General features: G+C 48.5%; 1 protein-coding gene across 2 annotated transcripts in view; it reads left to right on the plus strand.

Moving 5' to 3' along the window:
- Nucleotides 1-18821, plus strand: part of LSP1 (lymphocyte specific protein 1) — a 51087-nt gene that overhangs the window by 23348 nt on the left and 8918 nt on the right. For both annotated transcript variants that reach the window (XM_075094559.1, XM_075094560.1), the window contains exons 2-10: nt 2855-3007; nt 6380-6469; nt 9608-9803; nt 10783-10908; nt 14114-14157; nt 14336-14417; nt 14782-14922; nt 15723-15803; nt 16681-16795. In XM_075094559.1, coding sequence (XP_074950660.1) covers nt 2855-3007; nt 6380-6469; nt 9608-9803; nt 10783-10908; nt 14114-14157; nt 14336-14417; nt 14782-14922; nt 15723-15803; nt 16681-16770 — 1003 coding nt within the window. In that variant the 3' untranslated portion in view covers nt 16771-16795. The remainder of the gene's footprint in view (nt 1-2854; nt 3008-6379; nt 6470-9607; nt 9804-10782; nt 10909-14113; nt 14158-14335; nt 14418-14781; nt 14923-15722; nt 15804-16680; nt 16796-18821) is intronic.

The following is an 18821-nucleotide window of genomic DNA, read 5'->3' on the forward strand; positions in this document are numbered from 1 at the left end:
GTCCAACAAACCCTTGTTGCTGACCCCAATGCAAGGACTTTGGCAAGGTTTAGTTTCTCATTTGTCTGGGTTTTTTTTGTTTGTTTGTCATTGAAGACAAATATTTGTGCTGCTAGGTCAGTTGAAAAGGAATCGTCCTTTTCGTTCTGCTTATCGGTGTGACTACTGAACCCCAAAGCATTGCTTATTAAACTCTGATCTGCCACCGGCCTGTTTGAACATGAGAGAGAGAGCGAGCTTTGAATCTGCTAATAAACTGGGTTTAGGTGTTTGTTGGAGGGCAGTGATATTTCTGAACCCAGGGTGAGTGGGGGCTTTACCCACAGCTGTCATTCCTGAGAGGAGCAGGTATGGAGCTCACAGCATCGCAGCCCCGCCACAGTGCTCAGTGTGTCTGGGCTGCATCCCAGAGCAGTAGTGGACAACGCAGAGGCCAGTTTGCTCTGTGGCAAAGGGAGCTGGGAAAGACATTTCCCTGTTCTTGCAGAAAAATCCTTCTCCCCAAAATGGTCGCCCCCGGCGCTGTCCTCAGCCCATTCGGAGGATGCAGGGACAGAATAGTGAGTCGGTGAGGTCATGGGGAGAGAGTTAGTCACATCCAAGTGGGAAAGGGAGAGGGCTGCCAACCAATGTTGCTCTTGCACTGTGGAAAGCTCGTGTGGTTTGGAGGGGACACTCCTCTGGGTTCCCCTGGGTACCCCATCCAAGCTGGGGACTTGATGCAGTGCTGCTTCTGCAGTGGCTTCCTGAGGAGCTGGGGGAGGAATTAAATTGAAATCTAATTTGTTCTGGCATAGATGTGGACCTTGCTTCTCATAACTGGGGCAATCTGGGTGAGCAGGGGTTAAAAGCCTTCCTGAATCGGAGACTATCTGGAGCTGTTGCACAAGTGAGGGAGATCATGGCAGAGTTTAATGAATGACTTCATTTATATATTTAAAAAAAAACTAACACAACAACATGGTGGCTTCCTGCCAGGCCAACAGACAAGGGTTTCTATGGGAACCTGGGTGAAAACAATAAATAGGAGTATGGGACAAGTAGGGTTGGGAGGAGGGGAGCCTGAGCTCTGGTCCGGGTCTGCTTTGTTCCCCATGGAGAGCAAGGTGGCAAGGGGCGATGAGGGGGAGGAAGGGGAAAGGGCGGCTGATTTTGCTGCTTGCAAAAAGACCTCACCCAAAATAAGGCAGGCAGTAATTATCACGTGATGGAAGAGTGGTCGCTTTGCTGAGTCTGGGATCCCCTTCATTCCCTGCTCCTCTGTGGGCTTGGTGGGGAGGGGTGACCTGTCTCCATCTGGCTCTGCATCCCAGCTCTGCCGCCTTGGGGGAGATGGGAGTTTGGCAGGGCAGGAAAGTGGGATCACTCCCAGCTTCCTGCCAGAGTGGTGGTGGGACCACTCTGCAAAGGGATGCTACTGGTGCCAAGCTCAGCGGTCCTGCTGGTGCCACAGAGTAAAATATGCTCTAAATCCACCTCCCCTGGAAAAGTTGACAAGGTTCACAGTGTAATTAGAAAAGCCAGATTTTTCTTGAACAAAATGTCTTGATTGATCTTGGTTTTTTTTTTTCCCCTTTCCTTTGATGGGAGAGGGGGCATCTGTCCTGAACCACAAATGAAAACAGCATCTTAGTGAGGCCCTTGGTGAAGTAAGGCCTTCTCCCACAGTTCATAGCCCAGGCTGTGGGCAAAGTTGGGTAGGCTGGCAGAGCAGTGCTTCTGGGGCAGCTGAAACCTACCCCTTGTTCACTCAAATTGGGCTGAAAACAAGTCTCAGATAAGGCATTTTTGTTTTTTTCATGTCACACCGCCACCTGCTACTATGTAGGTTTATCCTACAGGCACTGCAGTCCCCAGGGTGCGCCCGAATGGGTCGGGGAGACACAGGTCAGGCTGGGTCCTGCTGCTGGCACGGGATTGCCTTCCCAAATCTCACGTGCATGCCTTGCATGAGAGCATTTCTGTAAATAGGCTTGCAAATGCCAAGCAAAACAGCCTTTGTGGTCTGTTTCGGACCTGGCCAAGCCAGGGTGAGATGGGTGAGGGAGCACCTGCTCCAGGTCAGACCTGCCCTACTCAGGGCCTGCAATGGCAGCTATTGGGTTAGCGGTGACCCTGCCACCACAGCACGTCCCTTTCTGCCTGCAGCCTGGCTGGTGCCACCAGCGGTGAAGCAGGAGCCAATCCTGCATGGAGATTGGCCTTATCTCCAGAGGAGGAACGTAGCAGCCACCTTATTGCTTCCTTGGGGATGTGAGAGGCTGTTCTGCTGACAGAGGTAATACCCAGCAGCTGAGGTGTCTGGAGGAAGCCAGGGCAAGTTTTTCTTCTCTGTGGGGGAGGAAGGAAACCCTCTACTGCTGTTCCCTCTGCTCCTGGTCAGGCAGGAGCAGCTCAACTGCTTAAGAAAGCTCACCCCCAGGGTGCAGACCTTGCTCTCCCTGGGCCAAAGCTTGAGATCAAGATGTGGGATTTCTTGCAGCACTGCAAAGCTGCTTTGAAGGGAATGATGCTTTCCAGTGGGCTTCCAGCCCATGGGGAGGTGGCTGGTCAGGGAGGAGGGTGATATGCACTACATCTTCCTTGGGGCAGGAGGAAAGGCTCTCTTCCACATCTCTCCCAGTCTGTGTGTCCCACCTTATCCTTGTATATCAGTTGGTCCTGCTGCAGAGCTGTGCTGATGGAGGTGGGGATGTCACTTCGAGGACCACCACTCATGGTGGCAGCACTCATCTGTGGAACCCCTGTCCCTGCTTGCCGGCAGGGATCCCAGGCACCTTGGTGGTCGGTATCACCAGGTTTTGCAGGCACTGCCTGACAGCATTAGGGATGGATTTTCTCTCTGCCTTGGCAGGCTGACAGCGCAGTGGAGCGTGGAAGACGAGGAAGAGGCGGCGCGAGAGCGGCGGCGGCGAGAGCGGGAGAAACAGCTGAGGTCCCAGGCAGAAGAGGGCTTGAATGGCACCAGCTCCTGCTCGGAGAGCGCAGGTCCAGCACAGGAAAACCAGTAAGAAATACCCACGGATAAATCCTGCAGTGACATGCTCTCTTCTTGCAGCAAAACCCTCCTGCGTTCATGGAGTGGGTGTCTTTCTTGTTTGGGGTGGTTTGGGGAGACGGGGAAGTTCCCTAATAGGTTTGGGTTGGGGGGATTTAGCCCAGGCTAACAAATAGCATGTTGCTAGTTTGGGCAGAAAAAGCCAGAAACCCTGCTTTGCTCTTTTTTTTTTTGGCTGTAGGCTGTGTGTTTTACTGCCCTGAGAGTTTAAACTAGGACAGCTTGGGTAGGGCTGAGTTCAGGCAGGGAGTTCTGATCGCTGGGATTTCAGTGCCTGGTTAAATTTCAGCTTGTAAATCATCCTATGCCAAAACTAATGGAAGTTCCTGATGTGTGTGAAGACAGACACATGCCTGAGTATGTAACGCACAACCCTGGGCAGATCCCGGCGCTGGTGGCTGAGTGAGTGATCACCTCTCCTGGCCAGGCTCCCTGCTCCTCCCTCAGAGGATGCTACCCTGGCAGTGGGGAGCATGGACCAGCTCCTGCAGTTCACAGCTCCAGGGGTTAAAGTTAACTTGATGCTTTAATGGGGCAGATCCTAAATGGAAATAGCTCAGGAGGCCTTTATGGAGGTGCTGATGCTATCAGAGAGGAAAACTGTGGAGAAGGAATACAATGATGAGACATGACCCCAGCATCCCACCTCAGCATCCCACTGCAGCCTCCCCGTGTCCACTGTTCAGCAGCCCGGTGCCATGCAGCGTTGGGCCTAGCACAAAAATCAATCTGCACTCTGAATTGCCAAACTCTGTCCTAAAGACCCCAGTCTTCCCACTGTTTATGTGTCCAACTTATTTCTAAATATATTAAATACAATGGAAAAGTGGCAGCAGGATTTGAGATTACAGTCAGAGAGAAGCAGCAACTTCATTTTACTGGAAAAACAGCAAAAGCTATTTTTAAAAATCTATTTTTTTCCAGGAAAAGATAAATTTTTTTTCTCAGATACTTTCAAAATTATTCAGGACTTTTTTTTTTCTTAAAAGCATTGCAGAGAGGTTTCAGAATGTTTTGTGGAAATACAGCCAGTGATATTCTGCAGACAAACCCACTGCAGCCTGCCTTAAAAGCAAACAGAAGATCTGGAAAGTAATAATAATTTTTAGCTTTTCCAAACTCCCCTTCACATGGAGGCTGGAAAATAATTCTCAAAAGTCTTTAAAATGGCTGACAAGACCTTTGGTCTCTGCTTTACCGGAAGATGCTGTGATTGGCCTTGGGCACAGAGCAGCATGCAGCAGCCCCAGTAACCCAACTTGCAGGCACAGACATGCTGCTAACCCCATGGGACCACTGGCAGTGCCCAAATTTAATTGAGTGCTTAAACATCTGCAAAGGGGGCAATGACAAGAAGAACTCCTAAAATGCGGAGTTTTGCTCCCTGCTCTGTGATGCTTGAGCTTGCTGGGCCAGACTTCACCAGGAAGGATGTTTCTCCTCTGGCCATCCCCTGGTTTCTTCTGCAGCTGCTGACAGCCACCTGGGCTTGCTCATGCAGCCAGGGTCAGCCCTGGCTATTAATCTTCTGAAAAGCTTTGCTCTCTCATGTAAACACTGCCCCCTCCTTCCCTCTGCTCTTCCCGTACTGGGACTCATCCCATCCATGTCACTCCTGTTAGTGCAAACCCACCTTCGGTACTTCCTTGCACCAAAGGAACAGAGCGAAGATCCTCCCCCCCTCCTTAAAAAAAGAGAAATAACCCCCAAAATGGCGGGTTTGCAGAAAAGACACGCGTAGCCTTGGGAATCAGAGGGATGGACATTGACTTAGGCAGTGCTGATGGGGCTGTGCTGGCTTGGTGATTCCCCTGGGGTTGTGTTTGCAGAGGGGCACAGGGAAGCAACCAGTATTCGAACAGCATTCAGCCAGTCTCCCTTGCTACCTGGGAACCCTGTTTGTGGCTGCAGCAACAAATACCAGAGCGATTGTGCCTTGGGCATCATCAACACTGCAGCTTGCCTGAAGCCCTGACCTGGGACTCAACAGATCTGTGGTCCTGTCCTGGCTCTGCATCAAATTTCCTGAGTGTTGTCCTGGGGCATCCACAAGCTACTGCTACACACGCAGCAGAAGATAACTCAGCCTGGGCTGCAATGTCCTAGACCAATCAGTATTGTGCTCAGAAGTTTAATGGGGTGCTGAAACGTGGCAGGGACCAGGCTGTGCTCAAACTTGTGGCTGAGCAGCCGTTTTCGGTGTGCAACCCCTGCTACCTTCCCTGGTCAGCCTGGCAAGGGCACGTGTTTTTCGTAAAACCTCAGCTCCTGCAGTCAGTTCAATATGAGATTCACAAATATCAGAGAAAGGCCCCATATTTGAAGCCACTGGGATTACAAAGGAGGCTAAGCATCTCCTGACACCTCCTAAGAGCCCAGAAAGGCAAAGAAGAGACTCACCCACATTTATGATGTATTTTGAATCTCTGCTTTTTAACTAATCTGTGGGTCCCACATCCTAATTCCTATTCCCAGATGATGTGACTGCCCTTCATCCCAAAAACACCTGTGAAGCCACCTCCTCAGGCCAGTGCTTGCAGTGTGGCTGCCCACCTAGAGGCCTTGGCTGGGAGGAGATTTTCCTTGTGAATGCAAGGAAAGAAGTAGTAAAAAACCCAACAAACCCCATGCACGGCCAGCCCACATCTGATGCCGGCTGCAGTGCGCCCTGGGAGGGCTGCGGCTCTGTACAGCAACAGGGTATTCACAGGCAGGAAGCCAGAGTTATGCAAGTGCATGTGACTGGCTCTAAGCTGTAGGGGAATGTGAGGATCCAACCCAGAACTTAAGCCAGTGTCCTAATATTTGGGTCTTTGTGTCTTCCTGATCCGGCAATCTGTTCAGGCTGACTCCTGCTGATTTCTTTTCTATGGGGCTGCATATAAACATAGGACAAGCAGCAACCGAGTTTGAAACACCTCTGGTCCAAACAAGCTAGGGCCAGCTCCTGTGCAGAAGAATACCATGGACTTTTAGGTTTTCATGTGCTGCTTGTCTTTTGCTCACTTGCATGTGGCCCCAGAGACCAGGCAGGCAGCGGGGTCCTCCTGCCAAAGACACAGAGCTGCTCCTTCTTCGTCTTCATCTTGCAGTGATGCCCTGAGACACCCCTCCTTGCACAAGGGCAATCCTGAGTATGTGGCAAAGGCGTCTTTCCTGTAATGGAGTATAAGTCTTCAAGTGGGATTTGGGAGCAGTCAGAAGAAAGAAGATGTAATAACTGGAGGGAGAGGAAGAGGGTAACAGGCTGGGGCTCTTTCAGGCTGGGTTTGGTTCTTTTTTGCATCTCTCATCCTTATTTTCCTTCTTGCTCTGTTTCAGCTATGACTTTAAGCCATCCGGGACTTCAGAGCTGGAGGAGGATGAGGGATTCAGTGACTGGTCCCAGAAGCTTGAGCAGCGCAAACAGAGGTGGGTAGGGCACAGCTGGACTGAGGGGAGGGGAATCAATGTGCTCAGCTAAAAGACCATCCCTGAAGAGGGGCAGGACAGGTCCCACGCTGCTGGGATGGATGCTCGCTGCCTGCTATTTGGGCTAGTGGGGAGGAATAGGCTCAGGGACTGCCCTGGGCTTTGGGGATGCTTGGATTGAGCTTTGCACTCGAAGCAATGGCAGCCTGCCAGGACACCTCGGTTTGGAGGAGTGACAACAGTGGATTTAAGCCACCTGAGCTGCTGCAGAGGCTGAAACAGCCTCTACCATAATCCAGGCTAGCCTAAAAAGCTGTTCTAAGTTATTGCTGCTTCTTGGCTCATGGCAGCATAGTGGGTGTTATGGCCCCAGCCCACCTTGTGCTTGACTCCTCTTTCCACAGGGCAAAATAGGCAGCAAAGAGCCCTGAGAGGTGCTTGTGTGCTGCTGTTTAGTCCTCGTCTCCCATCACTCTCCCCTTGCTGAGCTGACCCAAACTCCTGCCTTAACTGCTTCGCTTGGACACCTTCTATCTGCATGTGAACTCTGTGACTCAGCTCTCTCAGCAGCTTGATTTCATAGGGAATTTTACCCTGTGATGGCACAGCCTCTTCTTTACCCCCAAGACTGAAAAAATGCCTCAGGTTAACATTTACTGCTGAGCAAATAAATAGAGCTTGCTTCTTTCTTGCTTTTTTCTAAACACTGTAGCTAAACCACTTTGCAAGCTGTACCTTCACAGCCCCGACTCCACAAGCATTGCTCAAGCACCTTGCTGCAGCACTGATTATCACATCTATGAGAGCAATTAGAAATCAGGCTCATCTTCGTTTCAGCATGCTGCCTCTTCCTCCACCCCCCCTGCAAAGAGCATGTCTGGAGAGGAAGGCTGCTGCTATTCCCTTCTTGGCCTTCAAAAAAGAATTAGCTAGAAGGGTTGCATTATCTTCTCCAGAAATTTCTCCTTGGGTTTTTATGTGATGCTTATGTTTATTCTGTAGCAGGGCAGGAGGGTGCTCAGCAGGGGCAGGTGGCTCCTGTGGCAGGTGAAGCCCATCAGAGAGGGGTGGTGCTTTAAAGGCAGCAGCTGTAGGTGGATAGGCTTTTGGCTGGAGGCTGCCTGGGAGAGGTAGCTGAAGGGGCTCAGATGCTGTGGGCTTGCAGGGAGTGGGCTTTTGTAAAAGCTGGGCTTGTTTCTTAGTGGGTGGCTGTGCCCTGTAACGTTCCTTTAGCAGCTTTTCCCTTTCTCCTTGCTTACCTGCTTTACCCAAAGGACAGGCTTGGAGTGTGGTATGAGCCCAGGTAGGCTCTGTGTCTGGCTGGGATGCCCCATGCTGGGACAAGCAGTGCTGTGGCCAGGGTTTCCCAACTCCCCTGTCTTCTGCTTAACTGAATATGGAGACACCCCTGGTTTCTCCATATGAAAGGTGTTTAGGTGGTGGCTACAGGTGAGGGGATGGAGGCGGTTGTTCTTCCTTGGATAGAGCTGAAATGTCTTGTGCATCCCCTGAGGGCTTGGTTTTAAGGCATGTTTTCTTTTTGGTTCTTGTTCCCCACTTTGGGGGGGGAGATCCATGACACCATAGGTATCAGCTGCATGCAAAGGAGTGGGAGCAGGGTCAGACTAGCTGCCTCCTATACAAAATTGCTGTGTTGCAAAAGGCACTCTATAGGCTGCATCATATCTGCTGGCCTAAATTTTTAATATGAACTTGCACTTTAGTGGGAGGCATTGCTGGCATCCTGGCTAAGAGAAACTAGTTACCCAGGCTATAAAACCTTCAGAGCCTGTTTGCTATTGGTGACTGTACTGTCATGGAAGGATGATTAGTAGCAAGCTCAGTGAGCCAGAGTATACATCAGCTTTTTCACTGTGTGGTCAGTTGGGAGGGCTGGATGGTGGCTGTCCTGTAAGCTGCCTTCCCAGAAGCAGAGAGGTGGGTGGAGAAGCATCATTTAAACATTTTTTCATGTTTTGGTGCTGGCTAGTGAGGCAGAGGCAGTGACTCAACCTTGCACTTTGGCAGCTGCCCATTAGCCAGCTCTGTAGCCTTGCTGTCACAAGCCAGGTGATTTTCTAAGAAATAGGTGGGAGGAGAAAGCTATTTTCTGGCTGGGGAAAGTAAGATGGCAATAACATTTTGGTGCATGGTTGTGAGCCAGTGAGAGCTCTGGGCTTACGTGCTCTCACTGACTCTTGTGCCCAAAGGCATGGGCTGCTCTGCTTTTGCAAAGCTGATTGCTTAAACATACTCCTGGGACTCCTCTCTGCACCCTTGGAGACCTGGAGGAATCCTCTTGTCAAACGCCACTCTGTTCTTTTAAACATAAGCCAAGGGATGATCCTGGCTGCTTTGGGGCTCCTTTGTTTTGCTGGGCTATGGCATGAGTAGATGTGTCATTTATTCTGGTGGGTAAAACTGAGGTTTGGAGTCAGGTGTGGATATAGCATTGCCTGCGAAGCATTGTGCCTTGCAACCAAACAAAAAAACCCCTCATGCGAGTGGCTGTGCAGCCTTCCCCTGCAGTTTAGCTTCAGCTAGGGAAAAGGGGGATCTTGGGAAGCACATTCATGTGTTGTTGGTTGGATCTTCCTCTAGCGAGCGAGAGGCTCTGTTAACATGAAAGATGAGTTAAGGAAGAGGAAGGCTGTGTTTGGTGCTCTGTGTTGAACTGATGCTGGGAACTGTGGGGGCGGTGTCAGACCTACGTTTGTGTACCAGGACCAGAGAGCATGGCAGTAGCAGAGCAGAGAATTGAGCCAGCACCACATCATGGTTGTAGTGTCCACTCTGCCTGGGGTCTGAGTGGAGTCCAGGGCCTGGTGTTCAGGTCTGTCTGATCTCTGTTTTCCTGTGGCTCTTGCCTGCAGTGAGGATGGAAAGGTGCAGATACCTTCAGCTCTGCCACAACTCTTAGTTGAGCTGTGTCCTGGGTATTCAAAGTGTGGGAATGTGATGGGACTACTGTTACATCTGGGTGCCTGGAACTAGATAGGATGACGGAAGTGGCTGTGAGCCCTGCTGTAAAACGCCCAGCAAGTTGTAGGCTTCGGGGAGTGATGAATTCAGATTTTTAGAGGTCTGAGGCTCATAACAATGTGTTTTGCTTCTTTGACCTCTCTCCCCTACCTCTAGGTCTCCACGACCATCATATGAAGAAGAGGACGGTGGTGTGAGGGAAGCTGAAGTCAAACTGGAGCAGATCCAGCTGGATCAGGAAGGCCCGGAGGAGATCCGGGAGGAAAATGTAGTTACTGGGGAGGAAGAGAGGTTGTGCCAAGAGGAAGAACGGGTCCAAGAGCAGGAGGAAGAGGAGAGAGCTGAGCATGAGGTGGGATCAGGAGGAGCTGACCTTCTCTCCACAGGGCTGGTGGGAAAGCTGGTGCTGGGGGCTGCTCTCCAAGAACTCAGCTCACCATTGCTGCTTACACTGCTGGGTGTTGAGTCCATGTAGACGAGCTGTCATGTCATAACCTGGGGCTGGTGCCACTCTTGCCTATGTTCCTTCTCGGGATCACTACATGCAACTTCTGCCCTCTTCTGAGGGTGGTGTGTTTACTCCCAGAGCTTGTGGTGGTTTAGTCATGTCCCTGCCATACCAAGAAGGAAAGTGCTACTACTTCTCCTGTGGTTTTGTGGGCAGTGAGTAGCTTGTCAGGAGAACTCAAATCTAAATTTTACTGCTTGTTTTTCTCTCCCCACTCTTCATCAAACCTTTGGAGCACTTGGCTTGATGTATCTAAATCCTGCATTGCTCCCAGTGGAGGTTTTCTTTCTTTGCTCTTTTGATGAGGTGCAACTCCTGGTAAACAAGAGAGACAAAGCTGGAAATGGAGTGGTGTGCAAGTCCATTAGGGTGGCTGGGCTGCAGATATCTTCTGTTGTAAATGTTTTTGACTTGCTGAGGCTAGTATGCCTTTTGTATTTGAACCCTGTGTGTGTGACTCTTTCTAGCCCTTTATTCTAAAGGTAGCTGCTCTCTCTCCTTGTGGCCTCTAAATAAGAAATTCAGCTTTTTCCTGTCTCAGTAGTGGTAAGAAATCTTTATTCACTGATGCAAGGATCCCTTTTCGTGTGTTTTGGGAACCTTGAACTGCAAAATTACTCTGCTATTTTTTCCCCCAAATTAACACATGAGCTTCTTCCTGGATGTTTCAAAATTAGATGATGTGAACTCAATGTTTCTGTGCTTACGTGTTTGTTTAGTGTAAAGCAGGAAGCCTGGGAGACGGGTTAAAAAAAATCACTTTTGTTGCATAGTAAGCACTTTGACCAGCTCAATTCCTGGCTTGCTCATTTTCTACACTCAGGAAAAGAAGAGAAGGAGAAATGAAGAAGAAGAAGAAACACCAGAAAAACGTCAGAAGGCCCCAAGCCCCGCCAGGCTGGAAGAGGAGGAGTTGAGCTCTGACCACACGGCAGTGTGCTCCATGAAGGTTTGTGTTCCTGGGGCCCCTCTGGAGGCGATGACAGCCATCGCAGCAGAGCACCTAACTAATGATGAAGAAAGATGACCCAGGGCTTGCGGTAACATAGGATGTGAATCCTATCATCCCACTCCTGCTACAGGCTGGGACAAATCACTTGATCTATTTCCTTCATCTTCCTTGGCTTTTAGTCTCCTCTCCTCCTGCTTTGTGTGTTTGAGCTGTTGGAGGCTGTAACTCTCTCTGCCTGTGTATACTTTGCCTATCACTGTAAATGTCTGAAGTTCATTAAGGACTCCAGGAAATATTGTAATACTGAGAAAAATGTCTAAGCTTTAAGTTTGTGACTTTGGTCAAAGATGACACATGAACTTAATCAGAAAATGAAATTTCCCTTCCCACCCAAAAAAACCCCAAAACTTGAAGCACTGGAATTTCCCTATCTTACTTAGAATAAAATCAGAAAGTATGACTTAAGATTTTTTTTAAACAAACTGGGATTCCTGATCTCTGAAGCATTGTGTCCTTACCAGTCACATCTGTCTGCATTGATGCTCTTGCAAAACTTCCATTTTTAACACCACCTGGATTGCATCTCACAACTTCCGCTGCATTTGCTAGAAATCCTCAGTTCTGTGCATGTGCTTTTAAATACAATAGCTACAGATAAGTGGTTTCTGTAGCAAATGGCTTTTTGTCTTTTTAAGCCCTAAGCTTGTTGATTATAGCAGTGAGGGAAATGGTGAGGAGCCTGGATAGTCTGTTAATCTGCTGTTGGTATTATCTTCGCTTTTTTGCATTTCTATCTATGCTATTTGTTTCTTAGTCATTATTATCCTGGATGGGGAGGATTGTATGAGTGCTTGCTCTTGCACCAGTAAATAGATGGTGAGAAGAAAGTTTCATCATCTACAACCATCAGATTCTTGCTCTTTATGGATAAGCCTTTTAAAAATCAGAGGGCAGAAAGGGTGGGTTTGAATGTAGGCCATGTGCTAATGTTACATTTGAAAAGTGGGGTTGGGATGGCCAAAGCATATCGCCTGAGTGGGACCAGTGGGGAGACATGAGAAACCATTCCAGTGCCTTTTATGTGCTGAAATTCTTGTCATTACAACCCCAAAACACACATAACTTCCTGACCTGAGCTTAACTGCTGCAGCTATGATTAGCCCAGGGGAAGATTTAGAAATACAGTCTCTGTGTTTTATAATGGTGATGTCAGAACTCACCAATACACAAAGCCAAATGTAAAGCTGTTCAGGAAAAATATGAGCTTGGGATCTTTCCAAAGGAAGGAGGCTCTTTACACCCCAGCTAGTAGGCAGGGCTTTATGTAAACACTAAGAATTAAACACTTTGACCACCAAGAAGGTGTTTTAGCACGGGATTGCTCAATAGAAACACTGCTTGCAGTGGAAAGACAAGAGCATCTGCAATGGGTGGTGAGCTCCCCTGCCAGCTGTGGCTGGTGGAGGCTAGGTACACATCTGGGGGAGGCAGATGTTGGGATGCAGTGTGATGGGGTGTTTAGGGTTCAGAGAGCTGGTGTGGCCTGGGGGCTGAAATGGATGTGTGCTGGCAGGGGGGAAGCCTTGTACCAGCTCTGTTTTTGTCCCAAGCTGCTTGTGAGCTCTGAGTTTTGAGGCTGGCTACGTGAGCAACTGTGGTTTCTTCTGGACTTTAGAAAGTGCTTTGGACTGGAGAAATGCAGGACTCTCTCTGTAAGAAATTGCCCTCCAGAGCAGAGGTGGTGGTCTCTAAATAGCTTAGGAAAAGTTTGTTTCCACCTAGATTGTCATGCTGAGATCTACTAACACCTACAACCTGTTTCTAGGTCCCTGTGTGTTTAACTTGATGCTAATTTATGACCTTTTGGAAGCACCTGTGGGTGGTTTGCATCTGCACAGCATCTCTCTGGCAGGGTTAGCAAGATTTTCTCCTATTGATATCTTATCTACTGTGGTTAAGAAGCTAAGACATGGGCAGGGATCTGCCTGATTTGCCTTTCAGGTGCTGTTATGCCCCATGAGATGCCAGCCTGCCTATCAATGTCCCAGAAGGATGGGCAACTCAATTTCTGAAGTCATGGCTCAGGCAAGCACCAAGTCCTCCAGCACCAAGCAAGGGAGCAAGCTGGAGGGATATCTGTCATGCTGTTCTGTTGGGACCTCACAGAGCGACTCTCCCTAGCGCATCTCTATTAGCCAGTGTTGCACTGTTTGGTGGTTGTGCTCTTCTCTAACAGGCTCTTGGGCACAGCTGTTAAATGTGTTCTCTCTGTGACACTCTCTTGTCTTCTGCTCAGCTAAAATTTAGCACCAGCATCCTGAAAGTGTCTTAAAATGAGCACTTAGTGCTGCTTTTTATCTGCTGACTTGGTAGGTGATGTTTTCCATGGCACAGGCAGCAGCATACAGGGAGAGAAGACTCCTTGTTACTTAGTTGTTGCTCCTTGGCTCTGTAGGAGCTGCTGTTAAGAAATAACCTTCCCTTTGACTTTCTCTCCATGTTCGTGTTTTCTGGAGCACAAAAGACTTCTGAGGTTTAGCAACAATTCAGCTTTCCTTTATTCAGTGGCTGTGAAGTGTTTGGTTGCCTTCCTGTCTTGGTCAAAGAGTTATTGCATAGGAGCATCTTGTGCAAAACTCCTTCCTGATGGCTTGACCTGAAGGGCTGCCTTGCAGGTGGCTCCAGATGCCGGCTTGTCCATCTGTGCAGTTCTCTGGTGTCAATAAGCTGTGATGTAACTCATGCCTGTGCTTCTCTCATGCTTGGATCCTCTTCTGCAGATGTGGCTGGCAGTGCATCTAGTTTTCTCCCTCATCTTTCCACACTTGTCACTTTCTCCATTGTGTCTGGCTAGGAAACCAAGTGTCTGTGAAAGATACCTGGTCCCTGAGCAGGGAAAATGGTCTTGGTTGCTGTTTCAGCTGTCAGTCAAGCTGCACATTGTTGGTTTGCCCCTGAAACTGGTTGGGCTGCTACTGTGCACTGGTGGTTTTTGTTGGGATTCTAGTCACCTGCCTTGGAAAGGAGAAGTAAAAGGGGTGCTCAGTGTGGGAATGTGGGACTGAGTGAGGCATTTCTAAGCAAAATCTGGGTGAGGGAGCAGGGAAGAGAAATATTTGGATTATGGTCAGCCAAGGTGACCTACATCCATCTGAGGCCCATGGAGAAAAGTAATACCTTCATCTTCTCTCTCCCACTTTAGATCACGGACAGAACTGAGTCACTGAACCGCTCAATAAAGAAAAGGTATCTCTAGGGTTGATGTGGGCCTTGGGGTAAAGCAGGTCTCTTCCTTCAAATGGAGGATGCCAGAGGGCCCTACTGTGGGTATGGGCAGGAGTGACAGGCTGCCTGTGGCCCTCAAAGTCCTTCCTTCTGCCTGAGGTACCAGGCGATCACCTTAATCCTCTTCTTCCTTCTCCAGTAACAGCATAAAGAAGTCCCAGCCTCCCCTCCCTGTGTCGAAGATTGATGACAGGCTGGAGCAGTACACACAGGCTATTGAGGTGGGCGCTCTGTGTTGTGTCTCTGCCCCCACCCTCCAAGGAGCCCTCTTCGGGTGTTGCTCTCCCACCACGCCTTAGTCTCACCATCTGGGAGGTGACAACTGAATCATCTCCTCTTAGATGGGAGCAGCCTTTTCTCCTGTCTCTATATCCCTTCACAGCATAAAGTAGGTTTCTTTAGCAAGCTGCCCCATCCTTTTTTCCTCATGTTTCTTGTTTAAAGTGTGGGAGCATCTGGCAGGAACTAGCAAGACCCTGAAAGTCTCCTTTTACAACTCCTCATCTCTGAGGACCTCCAATTACAGGGGTGGGATGGGGGAAGCGCACTCTCCCTGATGGTGATCTTTCTCCATTTATTTTCCAGACATCTACAAAGGCTCCCAAACCTGTCCGACAGCCCTCTCTCGACCTTCCCACCACGAGTATGATGGTAGCCAGTACAAAAAGCCTCTGGGAGACTGGAGAGGTCGCAGCTCAGTCTGCCATGAAGTCCCTGCCCTGTAAGGTATGGCACTCATGGGACTTGCCTTGCTTGTGCAAGGGAAGAGGGGCTGGCCTCCAGGCACAATGTGCATTACAGTTGGGTTAGTCTGCTGGTGTGGCTCACTGGTGGTGCCTACCAGCTCCAAAGACATCTATATTAGAGATGTGGTTGTCTTCATCAGCATTCAAGGCCTTGTACCTCAGCTTTGCTTCATCTGTGCTAGGGTCACAAATTGTTCCTTGGTAGTACAGCTAGGAAAGCCTCTGTGATGCTGTTTGAGGCTCTGCTTTGAAATGGGAATAAATTCAGCTGGAATGGAAAACGTGTATGTCTTCTGCAGGGGCTAGGACTGAGCTCCACTTATTCAGCACAAGTTGGACCTAGTACCAAGATGATAAATTTTATAAAATTGGAAAATGCAGAAAGTATTAGGTGTTGCTCTCAATTTCACTTTCTGGTTGTTGTGAGCAAGGCTGATTCTGTAACACGTGGGTTGCAAGTCTGCGTTTATGTGAGCAAAATTCCTTCCACATAAAAAAAGTCTTGATGTTAACATGTCTTAAATAGTTAACAAACTTAAGAAAATAAAGATCTTGGATCTTCTGTTGAAGAGAGTGAGAGAGAGGAAAAATTAAGATATACTAGGAATAGGAAGAAGTTTTCACAGTCATGGGTTTTAGCTGTAGCTGTCATACGTCAGATGATATGATATTATAATTAAAAAAGGAGGTCAGATGTGTGGGTTTGAAAGGGATATGAACAAATAAATGCAGGTTCAGCAGCTTTAGCAGTGAAGGGTAATGAGAACATCATCTTCTCAGGATATTGTGGCTGGAGACATCGTGAGTAAAAGAAGCCTTTGGGAACAGAAGGGCAATCCCAAACCAGAGACCAATATCAAGGTGAGTTAGTACCTGTGCAAGTATGAAAGCACTTGCTCTGCTGTGAAAAAGAAAAGGGCTCTTAGCTGGGTTGGAAGCATTGAAGATGGTGATGTTCTGTAGGGACAAGGGCTGCCTGTATCTACCGATGCAATTGCATACCGAAGAGCTCTTCCTAACAGTGAGCTGCTAAAGCTTCAGCCCTAGTAAAAATGGGGGCAAAAGTCATATTATAATCAGTAATATTGAAGGGTATCTTGAATAGCATGTTGTACTTGGGCCGTGGGTTGGGAGTCCCAGCCTTCTAGGCTAAAATTGATCTGCAAATGGGAGTCACTTTGCTGTTGCTATGCTTCTTAATCTTCAGAGTAAAGAAAACATGCAAAATTAAGTGTAAGTGAACCTAAGACAGTATCAACATTTGGGGTTTGTGCCTACTGGCATGCTTGTGGGAACACCTATCAAAATGCAGCAAGCAGCTGCTGCTTGAACTGTCCAGGCTGGGAGAGGAAGAACAAAGTGTCTTGCCTTTCCTGGAAGGTACTGCTGCCACTATGCAGTAAATGAAAGTGGCTCTTGGTATGGGTGAAACCAACCCCGGCTTGGAACTGGGGCTCTTAGACGAGCTCTCCCTCATGATGCCTGGCATTGCATCTTCCCTTTCCCATTACACATTCCATGCTTGCTGCGTTACCTTATGCTTGTAGAAAGCGGTGGTCAGTCTGTGCAAAGAGTTTATGTGGAGGGGGCAAGAAGGCAGTACAGAGCAGGCTGTCGCCAAGCCCTCTGGGATCAGACAACTGTATCATGTGCTCCTCTGGCTTCAGTTATCTGATCTTGACTGAGTATTTGAGGGAGAAAAATGCTGACTTTGGGTCTTTCTTTCTCTCCTGTTCAGTCCGCTCCTTCTGGCAAAAAATACAAATTTGTTGCAACAGGCCATGGCCAGTACAAGAAGGTGTTGATAGATGATGCTGCAGAGCAATAGCGTGCCTGGAGAACTCATTAAGCAGGTAGGTGAGGTATGACCTTGCACTGTGTAACAAACTCCTGGTGGTGTTCTGGTGCGACATTGGGGTTATTTCTGCCAGCTATGTGTTGGTTGAGTTGGAAGGTACTGTATGGTAACAGCTGGAGCCTTGCTTCTGTGCAAACACCTGACTTTCTGAGCTGGAAGGGAGTGGGTACAGAGTGGGAATTTGTTTTTGTCTTTGACTTTCTGATGCTGCCAGGAAGCTGGATACCTCTGTTAATTTAATGTGCAGAATAAGTCCTGTAGCTACTGCTGTTAGGGTGAAGATGCCTTTGCCTTTGCTAGTTCAAAGGAACAGCCATCTGCTGGTTTTTCTTATGCTTTCTTATGTTGCAAGGAGAAATAGGTAGCTGGAGGTAATTCTGGCTGAGCGTGGGGGGCTGATGTACTCCTGAAATTCAGATGCTTCTAGGGTCTAATTCCTGGATTTACTGAATTAATCAGGGGAAAAACTTTTAATGATTTCAGTAACCTCTTGGAACCAGCCCATAATAGGGTTGTAGTAGGGAGAGCATGAACATTGCTGTGCTGGGTACACCAACAGAGCAGAAAGGTCAATCCTCTGACATGTAGCAAGGGGGAAGGCAGAGCTGGGTTGCTGTCTGTGCCCTCTTGAAACGGTCTTTGGATCTCATGTTCATGTTGTGTTTATGTTAATAGATATCCTGGTGTTACTTTGAGTGGTTGATAGTAGAGGGTTGCAGCAATAAGGAGGAATGGCATAGAGTGAGGCGATAACTGGTTGGATCCAACTGGGCAGCATCTGGCACTATGAGAGGAGAGGAAGTTGTCGGGGGTGAAAACAATCTCATTCTCTTTTTTCCTACTATAAAAAAGAAGCTTTATTTCATAGCCAAGCATACAAATAGCTCTGTCTGCTACAAAACACCTTTTGTTTTTGAATTCTTCTGGGCACTGTGTTCCTTGTTGTTTTTCTCCCACCCCCACCCCCCCCCGCCAAGGAGCTGGCTTCTGAGTGCAGCATATTGCTTTGTTTGTGTGTGGGTTTTTTTTCCTTTTGTGGTACCCATTTAGAAGAGAAGCTCTCTTGAATGTCACTTTGAGATAGGCAGCAGTACAAACCCAAGCCTGCCCAAAGCTGTTTTTGAGAGGTAAAGGAGAGGCCCACTAGACTTGTATCCTCACCTTGCTTCTCTGCCTGTGGCTTTCAGAAACCTATTTTAAGGTCATCTCTTTGATCAGTTCTCCTCTTTTTCTTGGTCTGTTTTGATGCACCAGGTGGGGTCCTACTGATCTTCAATTCATCATAGCAAACAGGTTTTGCTAGGTTTCCAGCAGGTTTTCTTGCCCTACCTGAGCTTCTGCAAGCAGCCGAAAGGAAAGTGCCCTCAGCTCTGATCTTTTTCCAGCATCCTTTCTTGAAAGGCCAGTGACTGTCACAGGATGTCCTCTAGGATCCACCCAGTTCCCCAAACAACCACTGCACAGCATTGTTGCCCTATGGGTTCATTCACAAGGAAGGGTGTTTTTTTTTTTTTGACTGTGAATAGCAAAATGACTGCCATAGCTTGGAAGATCTTGGATTGTTTGTGTTCTTGGGTTTTTAGCTGGCTGTTTTCTGTACTGAGAAGTCCCTCCTCCCCAGCTCCTCTCCACCCCCCCCTGAACAATGTTCATCCTTTTTCCCTACTGTCAGATCCCTTCACGGTTGCCTTTTTACTCCCAAACCCTTCTGGCTCATCCCCATATCACTCACTCAACACCACCTTATCAGCTTTCTAGTTGCTTGAACACAGGTACAGTTTTTCCCCCTCCTCTCCCTTCCTGAGCTGAAGGACCTCTGAGCAGGCTGTGGAGCAAGAGATTTTCTGTACATGGCAATTCTGGGCTCTTACCAACTGCCTGAGGCTGTTGCAGTTTGGCTGTTTTTCAATGTCAGTGTTCAGTGGTGTTCCCCTTGCCTTGCTCAGCATGGCAACTCAAGCTGGGATGTGCTGCAATGGCTTGCAGTGCAGAACCACTGGTGGAAATCTCCTCTTGCCTCC

The sequence above is a fragment of the Phalacrocorax aristotelis genome, chromosome 5, assembly GCF_949628215.1.
Source record: "Phalacrocorax aristotelis chromosome 5, bGulAri2.1, whole genome shotgun sequence".
Classification (NCBI taxonomy): Eukaryota; Metazoa; Chordata; class Aves; order Suliformes; family Phalacrocoracidae; genus Phalacrocorax; species Phalacrocorax aristotelis.